The sequence below is a fragment of the Hyperolius riggenbachi genome, chromosome 4 (assembly GCF_040937935.1).
Source record: "Hyperolius riggenbachi isolate aHypRig1 chromosome 4, aHypRig1.pri, whole genome shotgun sequence".
Classification (NCBI taxonomy): Eukaryota; Metazoa; Chordata; class Amphibia; order Anura; family Hyperoliidae; genus Hyperolius; species Hyperolius riggenbachi.
This window is the reverse complement of record NC_090649.1, coordinates 436221303-436244341: the sequence shown is the minus strand read 5'-3', so window position 1 is coordinate 436244341 and position 23039 is coordinate 436221303. Positions and strand designations below refer to the sequence as shown.

The following is a 23039-nucleotide window of genomic DNA, read 5'->3' as shown; positions in this document are numbered from 1 at the left end:
AACGCATATGACCAGTGATCACACCTAAATTGCATATTATACAAAGCGACCCTGAGATAAGGTCACAAAATCTCACTTGATTTAATCCAGATGGTCAAAAACATCAAAAGATTGTTGGGTCAGGAGTGAGCATGAAAGAAATAAATACTGAGGTAAGGGAAAAATAGAGTTGGTTCCTAGAAATGCATCCTCAAGTGATTGCAGTTGCAGTGGTTTCTCTACAAGCCCTTTATAATTAAACAAAACCCCTTGAGAACAGGAGACACGTATTGTAAGGTAAAATCCTCTCTAATTTGCTGCACCTGGTATATGGTATACGGTATTCATTGGTATAATGAAAGATTCTATTTAGGGAAGACCATTGAACTAATGGTCTGTGAGGATGGGGGGGGGGTTGAATATTGAGCACGTTAGAGAATTTCATGAGGGGGGACTCTGACTGTTTTGTATTTATGGGTTTAAAGCATGTCCCTGTAGAAAACAGGAGGGCATAAGAAACATAGGGCTTGACTCACTAAGCTGCACTGCTAAAGCAGTGGCCACTATGCATGCCTTACATAGCAGCGCTCCCTGCTAGGTAAGGAGTGTGCCTTACTTATGGTGGTCATACATGGTACAATTTTTTCATCTAATCTTACCATTTCTATGTAATATAAGGGAACTGCCTAAATTATCCTTTCAGTATATTCACTTAAAGGGATACTGTAGGGGGGTCAGGGGAAAAGAAGCTGAACTTACCCGGGGCTTCTAATGGTCCCCCGCAGACATCCTGTGTTGGCGCAGCCACTCCTCGATGCTCCGGCCCCGCCTCCGGTTCACTTCTGGAATTTCTGACTTTAAAGTCAGAAAACCACTCCGCCTGCGTTGCCGTGTCCTCGATCCCGCTGATGGCACCAGGAGCGTACTGCGCAGGGACAGACCATACTGGGCTTCTGCTATACACTCCTGGTGACATCGGCGGGAGCGAGGACACGGCAACGCAGGCGCAGTGGTTTTCTGACTTTAAAGTCAGAAATTCCAGAAGTGAACTGGAGGCGGGGCCGGAGCATCGGTGAGTGGCTGCGCCAACACAGGATGTCTGCGGGGGACCGTTAGAAGCCCCGGGTAAGTTCAGCTCATTTTCCCCCAACCCCCCTACAGTATCCCTTTAATTTACCCTTATACTACATAGAAATGGTAAGATTGGATGAAAAAATTGTACCATGTATGGCCACCATTAGATAGGAGTGTGCCTTCGTATAGTTATTATGTATAGGAAGGCACGCTCCTATCTAAGTAAGGCACGCTCAGGGTCGGACTGGGACACTAAGGGCCCCCCCCCCATTTTGGGCTCACATACACATGTACTCTAGAAATTTTGCATGAGTTTATGGTAGGGAAAAGATCGTGAGCACTTCTGAGGACAGCCTCCATTAGGGATATGTCCACACGCGGCGCGCTCAGCGCGCCGCAGCGAGAGTAAATGGGTGTCACCACGCACTGGAACATCGGCGTGGTCACGATGAGTCATGTGCAGACTTAAAAAAAAACCAAACACAACATAAGTAGCGGTGGTATTCAAAGAGATTAGGTCCGACCAGATACATTTTAGATAAAATATTCAAGTAGTTACATGCCTCATGATAATTCATCAAGTAGTCAAATCGCAGCAGATTTTCCGACAAAATGCAATCAGGTTGGCGGCAGATACCCCCACAACATGCAATCAGGTTGGCGGCAGATACCCCCACAAAATGCAATCAGGTTGGCGGCAGATACCCCCACAAAATGCAATCAGATTGGCGGCAGATACCCCCCAAAATGCAATCAGGTTGGTGGCAGATACCCCCCCCCAAAAGTGGGCAGCAGTGACCAGAAAATCGTAATGTGGGCAGCAGACACCTGAAAATCGCAATGTGGGCAGCAGTGACCAGAAAATCGTAATGTGGGCAGCAGACACCTGAAAATCGTAATGTGGGCAGCAGACACCTGAAAATCGTAATGTGGGTAGCAGACACCAGAAAATCGTAATGTGGGCAGCAGACACCTGAAAATCACAATGTGGGCAGCAGTCACCAGAAAATCGTAATGTGGGCAGCAGACACCTGAAAATCGTAATGTGGGCAGCAGACACCTGAAAATCGTAATGTGCGCAGCAGACACCTGAAAATCACAATGTGTGCAGCAGACACCTGAAAATCACAATGTGTGCAGCAGACACCAGAAAATCACAATGTGTGCAGCAGACACCAGAAAATCGCATTGTGGGCAGCAGACACCTGAAAATCGTAGTGTGGGCAGCAGTTACCAGAAAATCACAATGTGGGCAGCAGACACCTGAAAATCGCAATGTGGGCAGCAGACACCTGAAAATCGCAATGTGGGCAGCAGGCACCAGAAAATCGCAATGTGGGCAGCAGGCACCAGAAAATCGCAATGTGGGCAGCAGTGACCAGAAAATCGTAATGTGGGCAGCAGGCACCAGAAAATTGCAAAGTGGGCAGCAGTGACCAGAAAATCGTAATATGGGCAGCAGACACCTGAAAATCGTAATGTGGGCAGCAGACACCTGAAAATCGTAATGTGGGCAGCAGACACCTGAAAATCGCAATGTGGGCAGCAGACACCTGAAAATCATAATGTGGGCAGCAGACATCTGAAAATCGCAATGTGGGCAGCAGTGACCAGAAAAGCAGACACCTGAAAATCGTAATGTGGGCAGCAGACACCTGAAAATCGTAATGTGGGCAGCAGACACCTGAAAATCGCAATGTGGGCAGCAGTGACCAGAAAATCGTAATGTGGGCAGCAGACACCTGAAAATCGTAATGTGGGCAGCAGACACCTGAAAATCGCAATGTGGGCAGCAGTGACCAGAAAATCGTAATGTGGGCAGCAGACACCTGAAAATCGTAATGTGGGCAGCAGACACCTGAAAATCGCAATGTGGGCAGCAGACACCTGAAAATCGTAATGTGGGCAGCAGACACCTGAAAATCGTAATGTGGGCAGCAGACACCTGAAAATCGCAATGTGGGCAGCAGTGACCAGAAAATCGTAATGTGGGCAGCAGACACCTGAAAATCGTAATGTGGGCAGCAGACATCTGAAAATCGTAATGTGGGCAGCAGACACCTGAAAATCGTAATGTGGGCAGGTTGGTGGAAGATATCATACCCCCCTCCCTCACCTAGGGGCCACCCCTCCAGAATTGCAGCCAGCGGCAGCAGCGGGGATGAATCACTTACCAGCATGACGGAGATCCGTAGCTCTGCGTGCCGCTGGCTGGTCTCTGTCTCCTGAACTGACTGTCCAATCATGCTCTCGCAGTACTTCCTGCGAGAGCATGATTGGACAGTCAGTTCAGGAGACAGAGACCAGCCAGCGGCACGCAGAGCTACGGATCTCTCCGTCATGCCGTTAAGTGATTCTTCCCCGGTGCTGCCACTGGCTGCAATTCTGGAGGGGGGGGAGCGCGGAAGGGGGGCCCCAAGGTGAGGGAGGCGGGGGAAGGCTTCCGCCCCTCCCCGCCGATCTGTGCACAATGTCCCCCCTTCCTGCGCTTAGCCCCCCTCCTTTTTAGCACTGGGGCCCCCAGGAGGCGGGACGGCCGGGGCCCACCGATGGGACCATCCGTGGTTCGGTGGGCCTGTCCGAGGCTGGCACGCTCCTTACATAGCAGTGAGCGCCGCTATGTAAGGCATGTATAGTGGCCACTTCTTCACATTAAGGTGCGCTGCTTTAGCTGTGCAATTTAGTGAATCAAGCCCAAAGGCCTCTATGATTGGAAACAAACTATAAGCAAAAATCAAGGTATACACAGGATCCCAACCAACACATCACCAGCAAATCACAGGCCAACCAGCAAATCACAGGTTTAGAAATCTATAGTCTGATTAGGCTAATCCCACGCTTCTCCGTGAGTTCTGCTATCAACATTATGCTCCAAACACACAATACAACAAATGAGTGTACTGTCATTTCTCTACAGACTTTGCAACATGTTGTGGGTTATCCATGTACTGCAGGTGATGCCTGGATACATTACACCGATGGGGAGATAAAGAGCACCCTCAAAGTACACCAGTTGCACATTTTATCTGCTGAAACCTAGCGTAGACTTGTGTACAAGTATAGGTCATCACAAGAAACAAGTATAGTCATATCTACATATCTACTGTCCTATCCCCATCAACAAATATTGCCAAAAAGTACAGCTGTGTGCTTCCCCTACCCACCACTTGCACACAGATATGCGTCCACAGGGGCCATGTCCCCCAACATGCATTGCTATACACGCCACAAGTATGGTCATAGTTTCCTACGTGTATTGCCACACCACTGAAGAATTATTGTCCCTATCTGCATCCCCTTATGCTGAGTGCTAGAAGGAAGCATATCAGGGCGCATGCACTCACATAGAGCGCTGTGGTAATTTGGGCCATCGGGGAAAGCAGAGAAGTATATCTGTAAAATCATCCAATATTCTCCTATAGGGTAATACGATAGTAGAATATCAGTAATTTTTACCAATATATTTTTTACTAAGGCTAAATCTAACCCTATTCCGTCTCTACAAATCCTCTCTGCTAATATCTGTGCCACCTTATTACAAAATGTATTGGGTGCTGGCGGCGGTCTATGAGGCGGACATTTTACTGCAGTGCCGGCGATGCCGAAACTACCTGCTCTGTATCAGGACACCAATCACTCACTTGCCACATAGTGGGCTACACTCCCCCTCCTCCCATCTGTCTTACTTTTCAGTTGGCTCTGCTCCTGTCCACACCACCTCCCACCAACACACATGTGATGTCACTGGATGGCAGGAGATGAATGGAGAGGGGGGATAACTGATGGGAGAGTGAGACAGACCGGAGGAGAGGAAGTGCATTCCAGGCCCTGATAGTTATAACTATAGCCTTCCCTTCTACACTTCTCTGTGCACCTCTGCAATATAAGGAGAAAGTTCAACATTTTATGCCAAAATTAATAAAAAAAAAAAAACAGAAGTGGGCTGAGTATGAGTCAACTCCCCCATTTTCTTATTATTGGGTATAAAACACAGTAGTTTGAATATTTTGAGTACAGTATTTTTTTGGGAATGTAAGATGCACTTTTTCTCTTCACAAAAAATGGGGTGAAATGGACAAAATGGGGGTGAAATGGTCACATAAATAATTAGCAATTTATAGTTTGCAACCACTAAGAGACAAAAATCTCCTAATCAATCCAATTAGATTGGCAGGGTCCTGATTTCCTTGCCTGCCGATACAAATCACCGACCCGCCGCAACATCGGGGACTCCCTGTATCGTCCCCCTGTGTGGTCCCCCACAAGTCTCCTCCGCTCTCCCTTTGTAAAAACAATTAGCAGTAGCGTGGTTTACCTAATCCAGCTATTCCAGTGGCGAGCGCAGACCTCTCATCTCCTGCACAGTTGCACCTAGTAACAGCTCCTGCTGATGATGCAATCAGCAAAAGCCAGCACTAGAGGAGCAGCGCCAGAGATGAGAGGTCTGTGCTCACTGCTTGAATCGTGGATTAGGTCAGACACATTGTTGATATAATTGTTTTTACATAAGGGAGTAGAGGAGATATGCAGGGGACCAGAGGACCGCACAGGGGGACAGGATTGGACACACAGGAGGTCCACACAAGAAGAGTGGACACGGGGGGAACGGAGGACAATACAGGGAAATAGAAGGGTACACACAGGGCAAAGGAGGACACAGGGGGACAGAAGGGGACGCACAGGGGGACACAGTGGACACACAGGGGGAAAGGGGGACAGAGTCTTATTTTTCGTATGCACCGTCCACTCTTTGAGGTCAACGCTGTAGAATAGGACCGCAGTGACAGAAATATCCCTGATGAAGCACCATGGCCTTCCATGCGCTAGCAGAAATGTGCAATTAATATCTCTGTTTTTAATTAAAATTTGGCGACGGGTATTTTTGCAGACTTGGTGGGAGTTTGATCTGGTATAATTCAGTCTTGCAGGTGAGTCATCACATAAAATCCAGAGGGCAATTCAAATCTGTCACAGATTCTGATTCTTCCGCAACATATTAAAAAGTGTAATAACTGGAGCTTCAATTTGGATAAAAGCATTCTGCTACTTATATTTGTAGGTGCAATTAATTTTTCAACAACTTGAATTACTGGTTGAAGCTTCCTTTGAAAACTTTGCTAAAACATTCTGTTTTAAGCAATCCCAAAGTGGGCATGTATTGTGTCAACAACAACACACAGCTATGCAGAGGCCTATTATCTAGGGTGTCCATCAATCACTTGACAGTAGGGAATATGATAACTTCCTTGTATTTAAATACACTAAACACATTGAGAAATTAAAGTTTTTTTGTACTTGTAGCTCGGTGTTTCTTTGATGACTTAAAGAACAACTGAAGCGAGGATATGGAGGCTGCCATATTAATCTCCTTTTAAGCAACACCCATTGCCTGGCTACCCTGCTAAATCTCAGCCTCTAATACTATTAGCCATAGCCCCTGAACAAGCATGCAGAAGATCAGGTGTTTCTGACATTATTGTCAGATCTGACAAGACTAGCTGCATGCTTGTTTCTGTTGTCAAGGTGGCCACTAATGGTACAATTTGCCAAACGATTGTTTATGAACAATTTTTCATATGAATAATTAGCAATTTATAGTTTGCGACCACTAATAGATATGGGGCTTGATTCACTAACCGGCGCTAAGCTGGTTAGTGTGCCTTATCACTTAGTGGGCACAAACTACAGCGCTAACCTTATCTGAGGTTAGTGTGCCTTATCTGAGGTTAGTGTGCCTTATCTGAGTTAGTGTGCCTTATCTGAGGTTAGTGTGCCTTATGTGAGGTTAGTGTGCCTTATCTGAGGTTAGTGTGCCTTATCTGAGGTTAGTGTGCCTTATCTGAGGTTAGTGTGCCTTATCTGCAGTGTGCGATGTAGCTTTGTGCATCTTTTAGTGTGCACAAAGCTACTTAAGGGGCACTAAGTTCAGATAAGGCACACTAACCTCAGATAAGGCACACTAACCTCAGATAAGGCACAATAACCGGCTTAGCGCCGGAAAACTCTTTTTTACTCCAGCGCTAACACTTAGCGCCGGTTAGTGAATCAAGCCCCTAATCTCCTAATCAATCCAATTAGATTGGCAGGATGCCGATTTCGTTAATCTGATCAGATTGGTTGGGAGATTTTTGTCCAGTAGTGGGCCCAAACGATCATTTCCTATCGTTCATACAAAGAATCATTCATAAACAATCGTTTGTGAATCACCTTTATTCAGACACCACTGCAGCCAAATAGATCTGCAGGTCAGCCAGGCAACTGGGATTGTTTCAAAGGGAATAAATATGGCAGCCTCCATATCCCTCTCACTTCAGGTGTCTTTTAAAATGGGGCCTTGAGCCATAATTCCATATACATAAGCATCATTCATTTCTGCCCTATTTTGTAACACCAACAGTGATGAGTGAAAATGCCGATATTCTTTCCACATTATTATTTGTAAAAATAATGGAAAATGTGACTTTCAAATGAAAATGCTTTTGAAAATCATTTTGTAATACGCTTGCGGTTTTTCACTTAAAAAAAAAGCGTAATTAGAGTGCGATCTACCGCAGCGCTGTACTAGGGACAGCTCTGTCACTTGGCTGTACCCTGGAGCGGCTCCGAACGCAATGTCCTCTCATAGGCTGATGCCTATAAGAGAGGATTGCCCTGATTGGCCATCGAGGAGAAGGATGGAGGGGTTAGGGGTAAAAAATTACACACTTATTATAAAAATAAAATAACAAATTAATCATTATAATAAAAAATCCTGCAGCAGTGATCAGAGCCCACCAACAGAAAGCTCTGTTGGTGGGCATACTCATTTGTCTGCAAAGCTGTATCGCCGTGCAGCACACTGTTAAAGCTGCAGTGTGCTGAATTTTTAAAAATAGCTTGGTCACTAGAGGGGTGTAAGCCTTGTCCTTCAGTGGTTAATGTGAAGGATAACTTCACTGATCTGCACAGAAGCTCGACTCACTTTTAAGACTGACTAAATCCATTAACATAAAAAGGCAAACTGTAACAGCAGTCAGAATGACGAGTGAATATAAACAGTGTAAGGAGGCCAAGTGGTGGACACAACACGCTAACTGCACTGCAGCTCATTTCCCAGCACTCTTGTGTTTCAGTACAAACCACATGTCTGAACAAGGAGGCGGGACTTATAGTTCACAGAAAGTAGGCGGTGAGAAATTTTAAGACCTCAGATGGCTAAGAAGAAAAATTAGGCAACAGGAGGACTGTAGGCATTGTGCGTCGCTGCAGGCAATCATGGTTATACCACAAGGGTTCACAAATTTGAAAAACACAATTTCAAAGGTAATAATACACATGATCTACACCACAGGTGTCACACACAAGGCCTGAATGTGGCCCTCACTGCCATTTTATGTGGCCCTAAAGAGCTTGAAAGGTTGAAACATTGTCAGTTTGAGCCTGCAGCAACTACTCATGCGACCATCTGCAAAATTAGCGTAGGGTCCCCTTCTTGGACCCAACTCCACCTGTGTGGCTGGTAAGACACACACACTTCCACCCCCCCCCCCCCCACTACCTTCTCCCCACATAGCAGAGCAGTGTAATATTTATCTACACCAGTGCTGTGTCTTGTCTCTTCTGTTCTTCCCAGCAGCAGCACGCTCTATACCTCCATACCTCCAAGTTCTGATCACATGACCTGCATACAGAGCCAGAGGTATATGCAGCATAGAGCGTGTAGCTGCCAGGAAGATTTGAGAAGACCTAACACAGCACTAGAGCAGGTGAATATTAAACTACTCCACTGTGCTACTCTGAAGAAGGGGGAGGAGCAGGGAAGGAGCAAGGACAGCCCCCCTGGTCACCATAGTTAGGGCACTTTATTTGAGACAATACAGCCTGGACTTTTTTACTAGATTTTGGTCCCTTACATGTTGGAGTTTGATACCCGATTTACACTAACCAACGTGGTTGCTGTGAAAATGTGCCTTATGTTTAGGTTTGCTTTAATGTCACTTCCACTTTGCTTTTCGAGTGTCTGGAACGTTTGAAAAAAGTAGTTTGTTCCTCTTGGGAGAGTTTGATTAATGTGTAGTTTAATACTATATGCTCAGTGTATATTGGCCAAGTGTATTTTAGGCTCAATAAAAGGTTTTGTTTTTGTAGAAGGTAAGTGGTGGTAAACCAAGGTTCACCCTTTTTGTTTGGAAGCATCAAAGAACCGTCTCGTAATTTGTTGAAGGTTTCAAGGGAAACCATTTACTAAATAGATGTCTGTTTATATTATCTAGATGCATGATTAATTTATGGACTTGACATCGTGTATGCGTGTTTGTTGTTCCTTTGTGGTTTATTGTTGTTACCAGAATCACTTCTTGCCATGCCTGAATAAGTCATCCAGTAGTACGTGACAGCCGCAACAGAAACATAGCAGGAACACCAGAAGAACTTAATGGGCCTGTACCTTTGCTACTTCCACGCTCTCAACTACCATGTAAATGAAGTTGATGTTCACCAGGTCCGTCCCGGAGCAGACACATACTATCCGGCCTTCCAGCTCGTTTTCAGCTTTTCCAGCAGACTCCAGGGCAGACAGGATTTTCGGATCCTGAAACAGATGACAAATATTGAAATCCCATTTTCCAGAAAATGAACAACCTTAGCCTTGAATCTATTTCATCATGCAATACAGCAAAGAACACACTCCACAATACAATATTAAAGCATACCTGAAGCAAAAAAAAAAAAAAAAAAAAAAAGAATAAGCAAAGTTATATACTTACCGTACCTCAGTAGTGGGAAGTCTCTGGATAGTCCAGAGGGGGCTCCCTAGATCTTCCTACATCCCACTCTACCAGCATAACATCTCTCTAAACCTATTTAATAAAGGCTTGTCAAATAGGTTTCTTGTGGCCGTGCTCCCACCATGGACGAGTGCATCTGGACTGGACATGCACGAGTAAGGAGTAAGACGTAGGAAGAAAAAGTCAGTGATCCCAGAACATGTAAGGGCCATATTTTGAATGCAATTGTCCATGGCCGGGACCCCAGCCATATGAAGAGGGACTCTGTGCAAGAACAGATGGCTCAAAAAGGATCAGGAAACCTGTGGACCATCCAGCGGCTTTCAGCTACAGAGATGAGAAGCTAACGTTTACCCACCCCATCTCCCCCATTACAGGTCTGCTTTACGGCCTCATTTACAACAAGAACATTATATCACACATTAACACAACGCATTAGACAATATAAAAGCACTGCCCATATAACTTTTTGAGGTTGCAATAATAGATCCATCCTATACAATAAAAGCCCTGTGTCGCTGCGTCCAGTAGTTAACCAGCGTCCATGTGTCCCTGGTAATTTGTTACTGCGCATGTGCGCAGTAACGTACAGCTGGAGGGACCAGGGAGGGAGGTTGGTGGGCGGGCAGTTGCGTGCGCACGGCTGGTGCACGCCGGGCGCGCGCATCTGGTGCGCACGCATGCGCAGTGACTGGCAGCGGCGGCGTTAAAAAAAGAGACCTAGAGCCCGTTTTTAAACGGTCTTGGGTCTACTAGTACCATATAATATTAAATTGCGGATCTAGAATGCTCAGGTCAGGTGTGTGACTCTACTAGTGATGATCATAATTTACCGTATTTTTCGGACTATAAGACGTTCCTGACCATAAGACGCACCTAGGTTTAGAGGACAAACACCAGAGGAAAAAATATATACTTAACCTGGTGCATCCATGGTGAAGGGGCATCTTGTGGATTATACCCCCTTTGTACCTCATGTCCCCTTGTACCTCTTGTGTCTCCCTGTGTCCCCCTTTGTGTCCTTGTCTGTCCCCCTTGTGTCCTCCTGTGTCTTGCTCTGTCCCCCATGTGTCCTCCTCTGCCCCCCATGTGTCCTCCTCTGTTCCCCATGTGTCCTCCTCTGTTCCCCATGTGTCCTCCTCTGTCCTCCTCTATGCTCTTTTGTGTCCCCCCTGTATACTCCGTTTGTTTCCCTGTGTCCTACTCTGCATGGGCACAGTACAGGGAGTCCTCAACACTGCAGTCGGTTGGAGGCTCATATTGGCAGGCATTCACAAGTCAGGAACTCCCTGCATTTGGACTACAAGACGCTGTGACATTTTCCCCACTTTTGGGGGAGACAAAGTGAGTCTTATAGTCCAAAAAATATAGTACTAATTGCGATTAAGCAAAATTTTGAATACATTTTTGCAATTACGACCATAAATAATTATGATTTGGACATTCACCTGATTTTGTGTAATCCATTCGTAATTTTGCATCATTTCCATGTAAATTTCATTGCATTCATGCAAACTCTTGCGCTGAATAGCAAAACCCCCATACATGTTTGTACAACTCAAATTGCTGCGTATGTTATGGAGAAAGGTGGGAACAAGAAAACATTTTTCCAAAAAAGATCTTGTAGTTTTTGAGAAAACTGGTTTTAAAAAATGTAAAGGGAAAATGGTTTTTAAACTCAGAAGTGACAGTTTAAAAAACATGTTTCCTTTGCGTTATTAAAATTGGTTTTCTCAAACACTACAAGGTCCTGTTGAAAAATTATTTTGTTTGCCATATTCTCACTATTTCCTTTAACATGCACAGCAATTTTGGTGACAATAGCATGTATGGGGACTTTGCTACAAACCGCTAAAATTGGCACAAAATTACACTAAAATTACACCAAATTGCAAAATTATGGTTCCTGAAGTTTACAAAGAAAATGAATTATGAATTTACCTGAAATTTCGCATTAGGATTTCACATCGTAATGGTAAATTACGATGCAAAATTACAATTATGCAAAATTTTAGCCTATCACTAGACACTACTGAAGCCAATCAGCATGATAGTGAGGCATCTAGCCAGGGCTGTGGAGTCGGTAACAAAAATCATCCAACTCCCGACTCCTCAGTTCATGAAACTACCGACTCCGACTCCATGTACCCAAAATTACTCTGACTCAGACTACTCGATTCCGACTCCTTAGTCTAAAGGTGGCCATACATGGTACAATTTTTCATTTTTTTTTCGATTAGATCATTTAGTTCGATTATTCCGTTAGATCGAATATAAAGATTTTTCCAGCATGTGCGATCAGATTTTTCTCGAAAAAACGGGATAATCGTTCAAATTTCTTGATCGGAAAAAAAAAATATTTTAAATTTTCATTCGATTCGATCATTTAGATCGAATAAATGGGAAAAGTGAACATTTTTATTGTATCGTGTATGAGCACCATAATACTTACCAGAGCTGTGGATTTGGTACAAAAATCATCCGACTCCGACTCCCCGACTCCTCAGTTTATGAAACAACTGACTCCCACTTCAACTCCGACTCCAGGTACCCAAAATTGCTCCGACTCCGACATCTCAACTCCACAGCCCTGCACCTAGCATGTCTTCAAAGGAAATAAAAATAATGTCCTCCATATTCTTTTAACTACAGGTTTCTTTTAAAGCGGACCTAAATTAAGAACTTCCTCTCTGCTCAAAAAGATATGCAACAGCATAATAACTTTAAAAAAAACAACATTTCTTTGGTACAGCTTATAGAACTCCTGCTTTCATGGAAGAAGACATATTGTGAACTTCCTGTGCTTTTAAATGAGCTTAACTGCCATGGCAGTCAGGTGACACAGAGAAGAGATCAAATTACAACTTGTGCTTAGACACAAATGAGGGGTAATTAGACAGGCTAAACTAATACATACAGGGTGCATTTCTCTATGGTTTCCTTCTGTTCTGTGCAAGAGTCCACGTTTCCTTTAAAGCCACTGATTATTAGGACACAGCAGCATAAAACGTATAAAGCGGGATAAGTGATTTCTGCAGTATCTCCGCCCGTGCCTGCACAATGTCATCTCGCTTCCCATGTGACAGCCCGAGCCGCTCTATAGTCAGGTGCATTGTGCACATACACCGCTCTTCTGTGACATTTAGCACCTGACATTTTATACTCATTATTATAAGGTCTCTCTCATACTCTGATGTCATTTGTGGAACTGATGAATTATCAACTTTCCCCCAGCCGGACCGCCTCTCATTATTCCTGTTTAACCAGAGAAGGATTGAACGGCTTTATCATAAATTTCACATACTTTGAAAAGGAGAGCAGGCAAGCTCTATAATATATATACTGTATGACCACCTTGTTTTTTTATCAGTTAATTGCATTACCACAACAATTATGCAAAACAAATAACGTTTTGTTCAAAGTAGAAAGGAATAAGGAGACGTTACCTTTGGCACCGCAGCGCACCGTATACTGTTGATCAGGGAACATTCCAAAACTTGACCTTCCTGTATAACAAAGAAGCATTAAAACTATTTAAAACCTACACTACCTATACTATTATTATAACATTATCACATAGGCCTAGTGCACACCAAAAACCGCTAGCAGATCCGCAAAATGCTAGCAGATTTTGAAACGCTTTTTCTTATTTTTCTGCAGCATTTCAGCTAGCGTTTTGCGGTTTTGTGTAGCGGTTTTGGTATAGTAAATTTCATGTATTGTTACAGTAAAGCTATTACTGAACAGCTACTGTAACAAAAAACGCCTCGCAAACCGCTCTGAAGTGCCGTTTTTCAGAGCGGTTTGCGGTTTTCCTATACTTAACATTGAGGCAGAAACGCATCCGCAATCCAAAATCTGCAGCAGCCCGGGAGTATGCGTTTCTGCAAAACGCCTCCCGCTCTGGTGTGCACCAGCCCATTGAAATACATTACCCTAGCAGATCCGCACCCGCAAGCGGATCGCAAACTGCAGCCGAACCGCTCTGGTGTGCACTAGGCCACATAGAGCATTGTAAAAAGCAGATAACAGCACAAATAAGTAGGGTTGTTGAAGACTGTAACTAAAGGTGGCCATACAACAGCCGACCAACCAACCAATCGACCATCCAACTCGATTATTATAATCGAATCGGATGAAAATTGGTGTTGCCAAGTGCATGCCCGACCGACAAAGCGAACAATTTCGGGACGGAAATTGGCCGCACGGTCGATCGCGCATGCTGCAAGATGTCGGGACGAAGTTGGATGGTCGGGTGTGCGGTGGTACTGTGGTCGATTTGCGAACGAGCGATGAGACGATGAAACCCCCGCCGTCGCAATGTATAAATGCATGTAGTGTGTGCATTTATACATCACCTGTCCAGTATCAGACTCCACGGGGTTTCTGTCCATCTCGCCGGGTTCCGCATACATGCTGGCGGCGCATAGTGGCTGACGTCAGACGCTATGCGCCGCTAGCGTGTATGCGGCTGTTACCTGGCGAGATGGACAGACACCGTGCGGAAGCTGCTACAGGACAGGTAATGTATAAATGCACACACTACATGCATTTATACATTTTGGAGGCAGCAGCCGGGAGGACGCTGCAGGCTCAGCCGATTCCCTGATGATTTCCTGCTGAAATCGGATGGGAATCAGTCCGTAGTGCATGTGCAAAATCGAAAAGAGAGAAATTTATCTCTAATCATATTAAATTAGAGATAAATTTGTCTCTTGGTCAAATCTATTCTTCTGATGTATAGCTACCTTAACTACTTGAGGACTGCAGTGAACCCCCCCCCCCCTAAAGACCAGAGCAATTTTAACTAAATGGGCCGCTGCAGCTTTAAGGCAGAGCTGCAGGCCCGTAAAACTCAGCACACAAGTGATTCCCCCACCCCTTTTCTCCCCACCAACAGAGCTCTCTGTTGGTGGGGTCTGATCGCCCCCCAGACATTTGTTTATTTAATTGTTTTTTAATAAAAATGTTCTGTTTTTCTATATATGTATAAATCCCCCCTCCCTCCCCCCGCCAGCCAATCAGTGTGATCGGCTGTCCCCAGTACAACACTGCTGCTGATCACAGCGCTGTACAATGGGTAAAGACGTCTAACAGTCTCCCGAGCGGCAATCGCCCCTCGGAGACTGAAGTCAGGGCGGAGCTCCGCCCCTCAAGCAGGAGATGCGCGCGCATCCCATCCCCAGGACTTGACGCCAATTGGCGTTAGGCAGTCCTGGGGCTGCCCCTGCAACTACGCCTATTGGCGTGGGGCGGTAATTAAGTAGTTAAAGGTGCGTACACACACACTATTGTAATGAAAGCTGAGCGGATTGTTCAGAAACAGCCTTATCAGTCTGCCGACAGACTGTACACACGCACTACTGTCGGAAGAAAGCTCGCCCAGCGGGAGTGTCTGCCGTACCCGTCGTTCATTAGAGTAGTGCTTGTGTACGCACCTTAACACCCTGCCACCCCGCGTTCAAATACATTATAGTGGAACTACAGTCTGCCACAAGCACACAATGAAAAAACTAACTAGAGGGTGCAGTGGCATACATGTAACGATGGAACAGGGCTAATTTGGGTGCTGGAGAAAGCCGCTGGTGGAATATCACTAAAATGCCCGCTATTCTACTATTGGGCAGTGGATAATTCGGATAGGGTTATGGAGTGGGTACAAAAATCCGACTCCAGGTACCCAAAATTACTTAGACTCCTCGACTACGACCCCCCAGGCCTGAGCGGAGCATTGGAAATTTTACTGGATATTGGATATTTCACTAACCTTATCACACTACTGACTCTCCCTCTACTGAAGCCTAAACGTGGCCACACACCATACATTTTTTTAGATATCTTTTCAATTCAAGAACTGCAATCAATTTTTCTGACCGATTGTAACATTTTAAAAGTCTGACCAATGTACCACACATGTTATTTTTTTCCCCAAAGTTGAAAAAAAATGATTGGAAACTGAAAAAATTACATCAAGAAACTAACACTAACACTCTTTCTTGAACGAATACAAAAAAAAAATCAATTTCTCTGTACAACCGATCATTTTTATCGAATTTACATAAAATTGGATCATTGTATTGTATCGTGTATAGCCACCTTTACACTAACCTACTCCCCCCCCCCCACCCCATCTCTGCCAGTATCAGTGTCGCTTTACACCGCTATACACTTTCTCTGCAGATAGCTGCACCACTCTTGTGTAATGATCCCCACCAAAATAACAAGGTAGGCGCCTTTTTACTGCACGAAACCTTGCACCCACATTACCTGCTTCGGGCGCAGTGCTTTAGTCAAATACCAGACCACTAAACGAGTCACTGCTTCGAACAAGTAGCTTTCAAATGTCCCAGATCACAATTTCTGCATAATTTAAGACTTCGACTATCAAGGGGCAAGGGAACTGGTGCAAAAGCTGCAAAAAGTCCCATCACTAATTTATTTTTTACATTACAAACTTTTACATAGATGTTGCCTAGCCTGAATCTAAATGACTGTAATCCACTGGCTATTCCACGTGTGCTGCATACTAATGCACAAGGGTAAAGCCTGCCAAATACAACATACCTTTCCCTCGCTCTTCCACGAAAGAAAGAAGCCAAACTCATCCATTTTAAAGAGGCAATTCGGTTCGAAAACAAACGACTCCTAAAAAGGACAGGAAGAAAGGAGAGGCGTTAAACGTTATCACACAGCAGGCTCCACCAGCAAATGCCTATTATAGGCTGGATAACAATACTCTGCAGAGTACTGAAAGACAATCCTTTGACACGCAGGTATGCTGTGTGGAAATACAAATGTATGTGACAATCTAAGATGTGAGAAATGTTTCAGAAATAATGATCAAATCCACCGTAGCGTGTCAGCCGCCCTGACACATGTCAATGTACCGTGAGGGTATAACAAGCGCACATGTGGTGCGATCAGCAAATGCCGCTCACGTAAGTTGGATGGCGCTCCCCAGCTGTAGCTTTTATGTGGGTTCGACAGGAAACAAGGTAGAACTATTGAACTGTCAGAAACACAATATTTCTACTAATGCATTTTTTGAGTGTCATAAATCACTTCTAGGACTGGGCTAAAAATGTTCCTAACCAGCTAATGAAATCCACTAACTGTTGCATTCAACAGAGAACTGGGTCATTAACCTCCTGGCGGTATGTTTATTTCCGGATTTTAGGGTCTAAAAACAGTGCAAAGCAGTGCTATAGTGAGATCACCGTCTGTCATCATGTCGACAAGCGTTGATCTCACCTGAGGGATCCAGAGCCTCCGAGGACCGGAAGAAGAATGGCTGCTGGCGTCTGGTTCCTGGGGAGGTGAGTTGAAATCCTGCCATGCTGTTGCTGTCTCCCTATACCTCCCCGCGGCAACTCTGAGTCAAGCTTGAGATGTTCCTGGCTGCTTTTTTATTTTCCCCCTTGAGACTCGGGGTTACCACCAGGAAGGTTAAGAGGAACTGTAGTCAAAAAACATAATGAATAAATATTGCTTACTGCTTTACAATATTCATTTATTATTTATAGAGTGTCAACATCTTCCGCAGCACTGTACAGAGCACATTGGCCTCAATTCACTAAGATCATGCTGGAGATAATAAGGCAAGAGAAAACTTACCTCACACAGTGAGAGAGTTATCTTATCTCTTCATTCCTTAAGTTACCTCCTCTGTAGTTAATTTACCTCCTCTGTAGTTATTTTCACACGCAGTTAATAAACAGCCTGTCTTTAACTCTGGAGTTATTTTAAGGATTGAATAGTTAACTTAAAGACAGCAGAGTTAACTTTAGGTTTGCCTGAGGTAAAAGGTTTGCTGAGTACTACATGCCTCATCACCATGGTGATCACTCTAGAAATGTTATTAAAGACAGGAGATAAGCTGAATGGAGGCCCTTGTCTTGTCACTTAAAGGGAACCAGAGATGACAACATGAAAAAGATTTTATACATACCTGGGGCTTCCCCCAGCCCCATCCGCCTGGATCGCCGCCACGCCGCCGTCCTCCGCTGCCCGCAGCTACGAAAACCGTGTCCCGTCATTGACGTCATCGGAGCCAACCTACCCAGGAGAAGTGCGCCCACTACGTATCTCTCCAGAGGCTGCTGGAGAGATCCACAAACAGCGCACTTCTCTTACGCTAGACTGGCTCTGACTGACGGCAGTGCGGGGAAACGTTTCCCGAAGCTGCGGCAGCGGAGAATGGCGACGTGGGAGCGATCCAGGCAGATGGGGCTGGAAGAAGCCTCAGGTATGTACAATTTTTTTTATTTTTTCATCTGTGGTTCACTTTAACTGTCCCTCAGAGGAGCTCACAATCTAATCTCTACCATAGTCGTATGTCTATGTATGTATCGTGTAGTGCATGTATCATAGTCTAGGGACAATTTGTGGGGGAAGCCAATTAACTTGTTTTTGGGGCGTGGGTAGAGACCAGAAAGCCAGATCGTTTCCGATTTGCCCGCGGCTCCCATTGTGGTGTGAAGACACAGCCTGAATCGCTAAGCAGTGCCATGCAGAAATCTGCAGCATGTCGGCCACATTTGCAGTGCGATATGGATGGCACTCCATTGAATGGAGCAGCGTTTCCCTACCCCTCTCACATGCAGGGAAACACTGTGAATCTGTTAATATGACGGCATAATTCCCTTACCGCCCACTCTGAACTGGGGTTCAGGTCAGGAGAGTTGGAAGGCCAATTGAGCACAGTAATACCATGGTCAGTAAACCATTTACCAGTGGTTTTGGCACTGTGAGCAGGTGCCAGGTCGTGCTGAAAAATGAAATCTTCATCTCCATAAAGCTTTTCAGCAGATGGAAGCATGAAGTGCTCCAAAATCTCCTGATAGCTAGCTGCATTGACCCTGCCCTTGATAAAACACAGTGCACCAACACCAGCAGCTGACATGGCACCCCAGACCATCACTGACTGTGGGTACTTGACACTGGACTTCAGGCATTTTGGCATTTCCCTCTCCCCAGTCTTCCTCCAGACTCTGGCACCTTGATTTCCGAATGACATGTAAAAGTTGCTTTCATCTGAAAAAAGTACTTTGGACCACTGAGCCACAGTCCAGTGCTGCTTCTCTGTAGCCCAGGTCAGGCGCTTCTGCCGCTGTTTCTGGTTCAAAAGTGGGTTCATGCTTCCATCTGCTGAAAAGCTTTATGGAGATGAAGATTTCATTTTTCAGCATGACCTGGCACCTGCTCACAGTGCCAAAACCACTGGTAAATGGTTTACTGACCATGGTATTACTGTGCTCAATTGGCCTTTCCAACTCTCCTGACCTGAACCCCATAGAGAATCTGTGGGATATTGTGAAGAGAAAGTTGAGAGACGCAAGATCCAACACTCTGGATGAGCTTAAGGCTGCTATCGAAGCATCCTGGGCCTTGATAACACCTGAGCAGTGCCACAGGCTGATTGCCTCCATGCCACGCCGCATTGAAGCAGTCATTTCTGCAAAAGGATTCCCGACCAAGTATTGAGTGCATAACTGAACATAATTATTTGAAGGTTGACTTTTTTTGTTTTAAAAACACTTTTCTTTTATTGGTCGGATGAAATATGCTAATTTTTTGAGATAGGAAATGTGGGTTTTCATGAGCTGTATGCCAAAATCATCAATAAGAAAAACAATAAAAGGCTTGAACTACTTCAGTTGTGTGTAATGAATCTAAAATATATGAAAGTCTAATGTTTATCAGTACATTACAGAAAATAATGAACTTTATCACAATATCCTAATTTTTTGAAAAGATCCTGTATATCTCCCGTTTTTTGTCCATGCTATGTCTGTCATGTGTATTATTGCCAATGCCATGTGAACAATTCCGGGTGCAACATTTGTCGTACTTGGCCAATAAAGTTGACTTTAATGACCTGGTTAAATAAGATCATTGATGGACAGTGATTGCGCAGGTGTAGACAGAGCTGCCATACAGGCAATAGGGGCAATTGCCCATGGGCCCGCGCCATCAGACCCTGCCAATTGATCTCTTCCCACATGTAGCTGCCAGGGCCGAGCCATAAACTCACCTCTCCAGGTTCCTGCACAGACTCAGCTTCTTCTCCCCAGCGCTGCTCCGAGCTGCTCTCAATTGCTGCAGCCGGTGTCTCTCATTAAGGTCACTGGGAAGAAGAAGGCGCCCCAAAAAATAACCATGGGTGTAATAATTATAAAATGGATTACCTTTAAGGGCCCTTTTCCACTAGCGCTAGCTGAATCGCAAAATCGCAAACCGCTAGCAATTTTACAATCGCTAGGGTTTGATAAATAACATAGGAATCGCGGTAGGTTATTTCCACTACCGCAATTCGTTTTTGCCTCAAACGCGATCGCGATGTGGAGCGATATTTGCCGCGATTTTGCTATGCACTAGAGCATAGCAAAATCGTGAACGCAATCGCCGGATGTTTCCTGCACTTTGCGATTCAGCAATCGCCAGCGTTCAGCGTGAACGCTAGCGATTGCTAGTGGAAAAGGGCCCTAAGAAGAAGGGCAATGCCAATATAGGAAAGACATTTTAATAATCAGACACAAAAATGATAACGCGTATTGCGGAGCACAGTCCGCTTCCTCAGATTAAATAAAGCAGTGTCTGAAAAGATGAATATTGTAGACACTGGAGATGGGATTTCCTCACTTGTTTTTATACTGTGGTTGCTGGTCTTACAACCCACCTTTGTGAGTACCTCATCACTTTGTATTTATCCAGAACTTGACATTAATATACTACACCATAAGGGGCTCCTGGTCTCTCTCTCTCTATGTTTCCTGTATCTGTAAGGCTGCATTTCCACTTGTGCTGTGCGAATCGCCGCGGTAAAAATTCGCATGCGGATGCAAATTTCGCATTTGAGTCCATGCGAATTTTCATGCGAATTCGCATGGATGACGATGTTCTCAAATTTAACCATGGCATTGCTGGTGTGCTTTTCCATTGTTATGAAAATTCGCATACCCAAACCTCATGCGTATTTCCTATTAAATACATTGTATGCGAATCGCATAGTGGTATGCGATATGCGAATTCTGATGGCTCTGCCATGCGAATTTTTTCTGCACAGAAAAACGCAAAGGAATCCTGACAAGTGGAAACAGTCCCATTCACTTGTATTGCTATGCGAATTTGCATGCGAAAAACGCATGCGAATTCGCGATAGTGGAAATGGGCCCTAAGAAGTGGTTGGGACTCCTCTGGACTACACACCTCCTCACATCTCTCATTAAAGTGCATCTGAGATGAACTTTTACTCATTGCATAATTGTGTTCCTTTCATATAGTTTATAGGGCATCCCTCAAGCCAAATACTATTTTGTTTTAATACTCTAATTCCCTATAAACTAAACAAGCCACGCCCACAAGTTTTCAGAGTGCCTTGGCATTTTCAGAAAGTAGCAAGGGCTTATGGGAGATTAGTCTGGGCAGGAGGAGGGGGAGGTGTTACTAGCCAGAGATTTCAGAGGCAGAGGGGAGGAGGAGGGGGCATTTTCACAGGCTGAGGGCTGGAGATGCAGATCAGCTTGCCTGTGTAATGTGACAAACAGAACATGGCTGCTGTTATTGTATCACAGGTATAAATAATCATATACTGTTGAAACTGTTTGCAGCTAGATTTGCTGTGTAAACTATCTAAACTTTAGATAAGATATATAGACACGTTACTTGTTATAGTTCGTTTTTCATCTCGGATCCGCTTTAAAGTGATTTGTCAGTACATGGTGGAGAATCACATGATGCGAGGTATCAGCTGCAGTAATGAAGTCCAGCCGCTAGGTGGCGATGATGAGGAGAAGACTCTGAAGATGTCGGGAACCTGAAGAGGTAAGTGATGGGAAATTCTGCCTATGGGGGGAGGGAGACTCCTATCTAAGAGGGGAATCTGTCTTTCTATACCGGGGGGGGGTTGGGGAGGTCCCCAACTTCAGTTTGCCCTGTGGCCCCCGTCCATGGCTCCTTAAACAGTTCCTGAGCTTTAGCATGTAAAATATGGGACTAAAAACTACTCCACATTGAAACCATGAGGTCATTTATAAATATTGTAGTAGAGTATATTACAGAACACAAACCATTCTTTCTTCTAGAACATTGATTGATAATGTCTTATTACAGAATACCCCATTCACAGCTCCCACACTCTCCTCCCAATCTCACAAAGCAGCTGCCACGTCACTGAAATGAAACTGATGTTTTGCAGGAAGAGGGACTCACAAGAGCACCTGTTTTCCCATTCTCAGACATGACTGCATTATCGTCCTCATTACAGATGTCTCACTGTGACAACAAAGAGCCGCTCACCCCCTTACCTCCTCATATCTGTCAAACACGGCTCCCTCCTGCATGAAAGCGGGGACGGCCTTCTGCCAGTTGAATTCATACGCTTTGGCCATGTCTGTTTGTTACAGGTCTGGAAGATAAAACACGAACAGAGAACCTTGATGTTATTAAAGGTTGGCAGATTGATCTGCAACAAGTGTTCACATTGTCCCAATATAATTGACAACAAAGCTGAAAATAAGAAAAGGAAAAAAATGGATCTGCCACGGATTATGTTTAAAGGGAATTTATACTTGTCGCTGAGCCAATATAATGATACAGAAAAACTGCTGGGCTTGTAATTCTACTTACTGTAATCCAGCCAGCAAGGTTCGAAAGTTTTTGTTACCAGAGTCAAGCTATAAATTGACAGCTACCCCCCCCCCCCTCCCCCATACTGATGATGATTTGAGTGCATTTGGGGTACATCTCTTCCCAAAACAATAATTTTGATTATGCTAAGTATTTTGATATTTTTAATTGCGCACATTGGAGTTGATTCACATAAACTCTCATGAATTTTTTTAACCTACTTATTAAGCTGCTATTTTTCCCACCTTAAAGTGGACCTGAACTATTGAACAGGACAGAAAAAAAGAAAAAAGGAAAAGGAAATGCTCCCTGTATGCATTTAGAGAGTTTAGCCTGTCATAGCAGGAAAGCAGAGCCACAAGGGGGCGGGCTTGGGCTTGAAAAGACATCACAGAAGACTGACTCAGCTATAATCATTCTGGGGCAAAGCTAGACTGAATGCTCAGTCGGGGATTCTTATCAGAGCTGATAACAGGCAGAATGAGCAGTGAAAAATGAAACAGAGAGCAGAGTAGGTGTTTACTGTCATGTTCCCGCTGATATATACATGAGGGTGCTTCGTCTCTGGTTCTCTTTAAGCTCAGCTGATGACTT

General features: G+C 44.6%; 1 protein-coding gene across 17 annotated transcripts in view; it reads right to left on the bottom strand.

The window, feature by feature from the left end:
- The window catches only part of PLCB4 (phospholipase C beta 4), a 459946-nt gene that overhangs the window by 204106 nt on the left and 232801 nt on the right, over nucleotides 1-23039 (bottom strand). For all 17 annotated transcript variants that reach the window (XM_068232509.1, XM_068232508.1, XM_068232514.1 and 14 more), the window contains 4 exons: nucleotides 22124-22224; nucleotides 16383-16463; nucleotides 13265-13324; nucleotides 9479-9622 (listed from right to left, as the gene is read on the bottom strand). In XM_068232509.1, the coding sequence (XP_068088610.1) occupies nucleotides 9479-9622; nucleotides 13265-13324; nucleotides 16383-16463; nucleotides 22124-22207 (369 nt within the window). In that variant the 5' untranslated portion in view covers nucleotides 22208-22224. The remainder of the gene's footprint in view (nucleotides 1-9478; nucleotides 9623-13264; nucleotides 13325-16382; nucleotides 16464-22123; nucleotides 22225-23039) is intronic.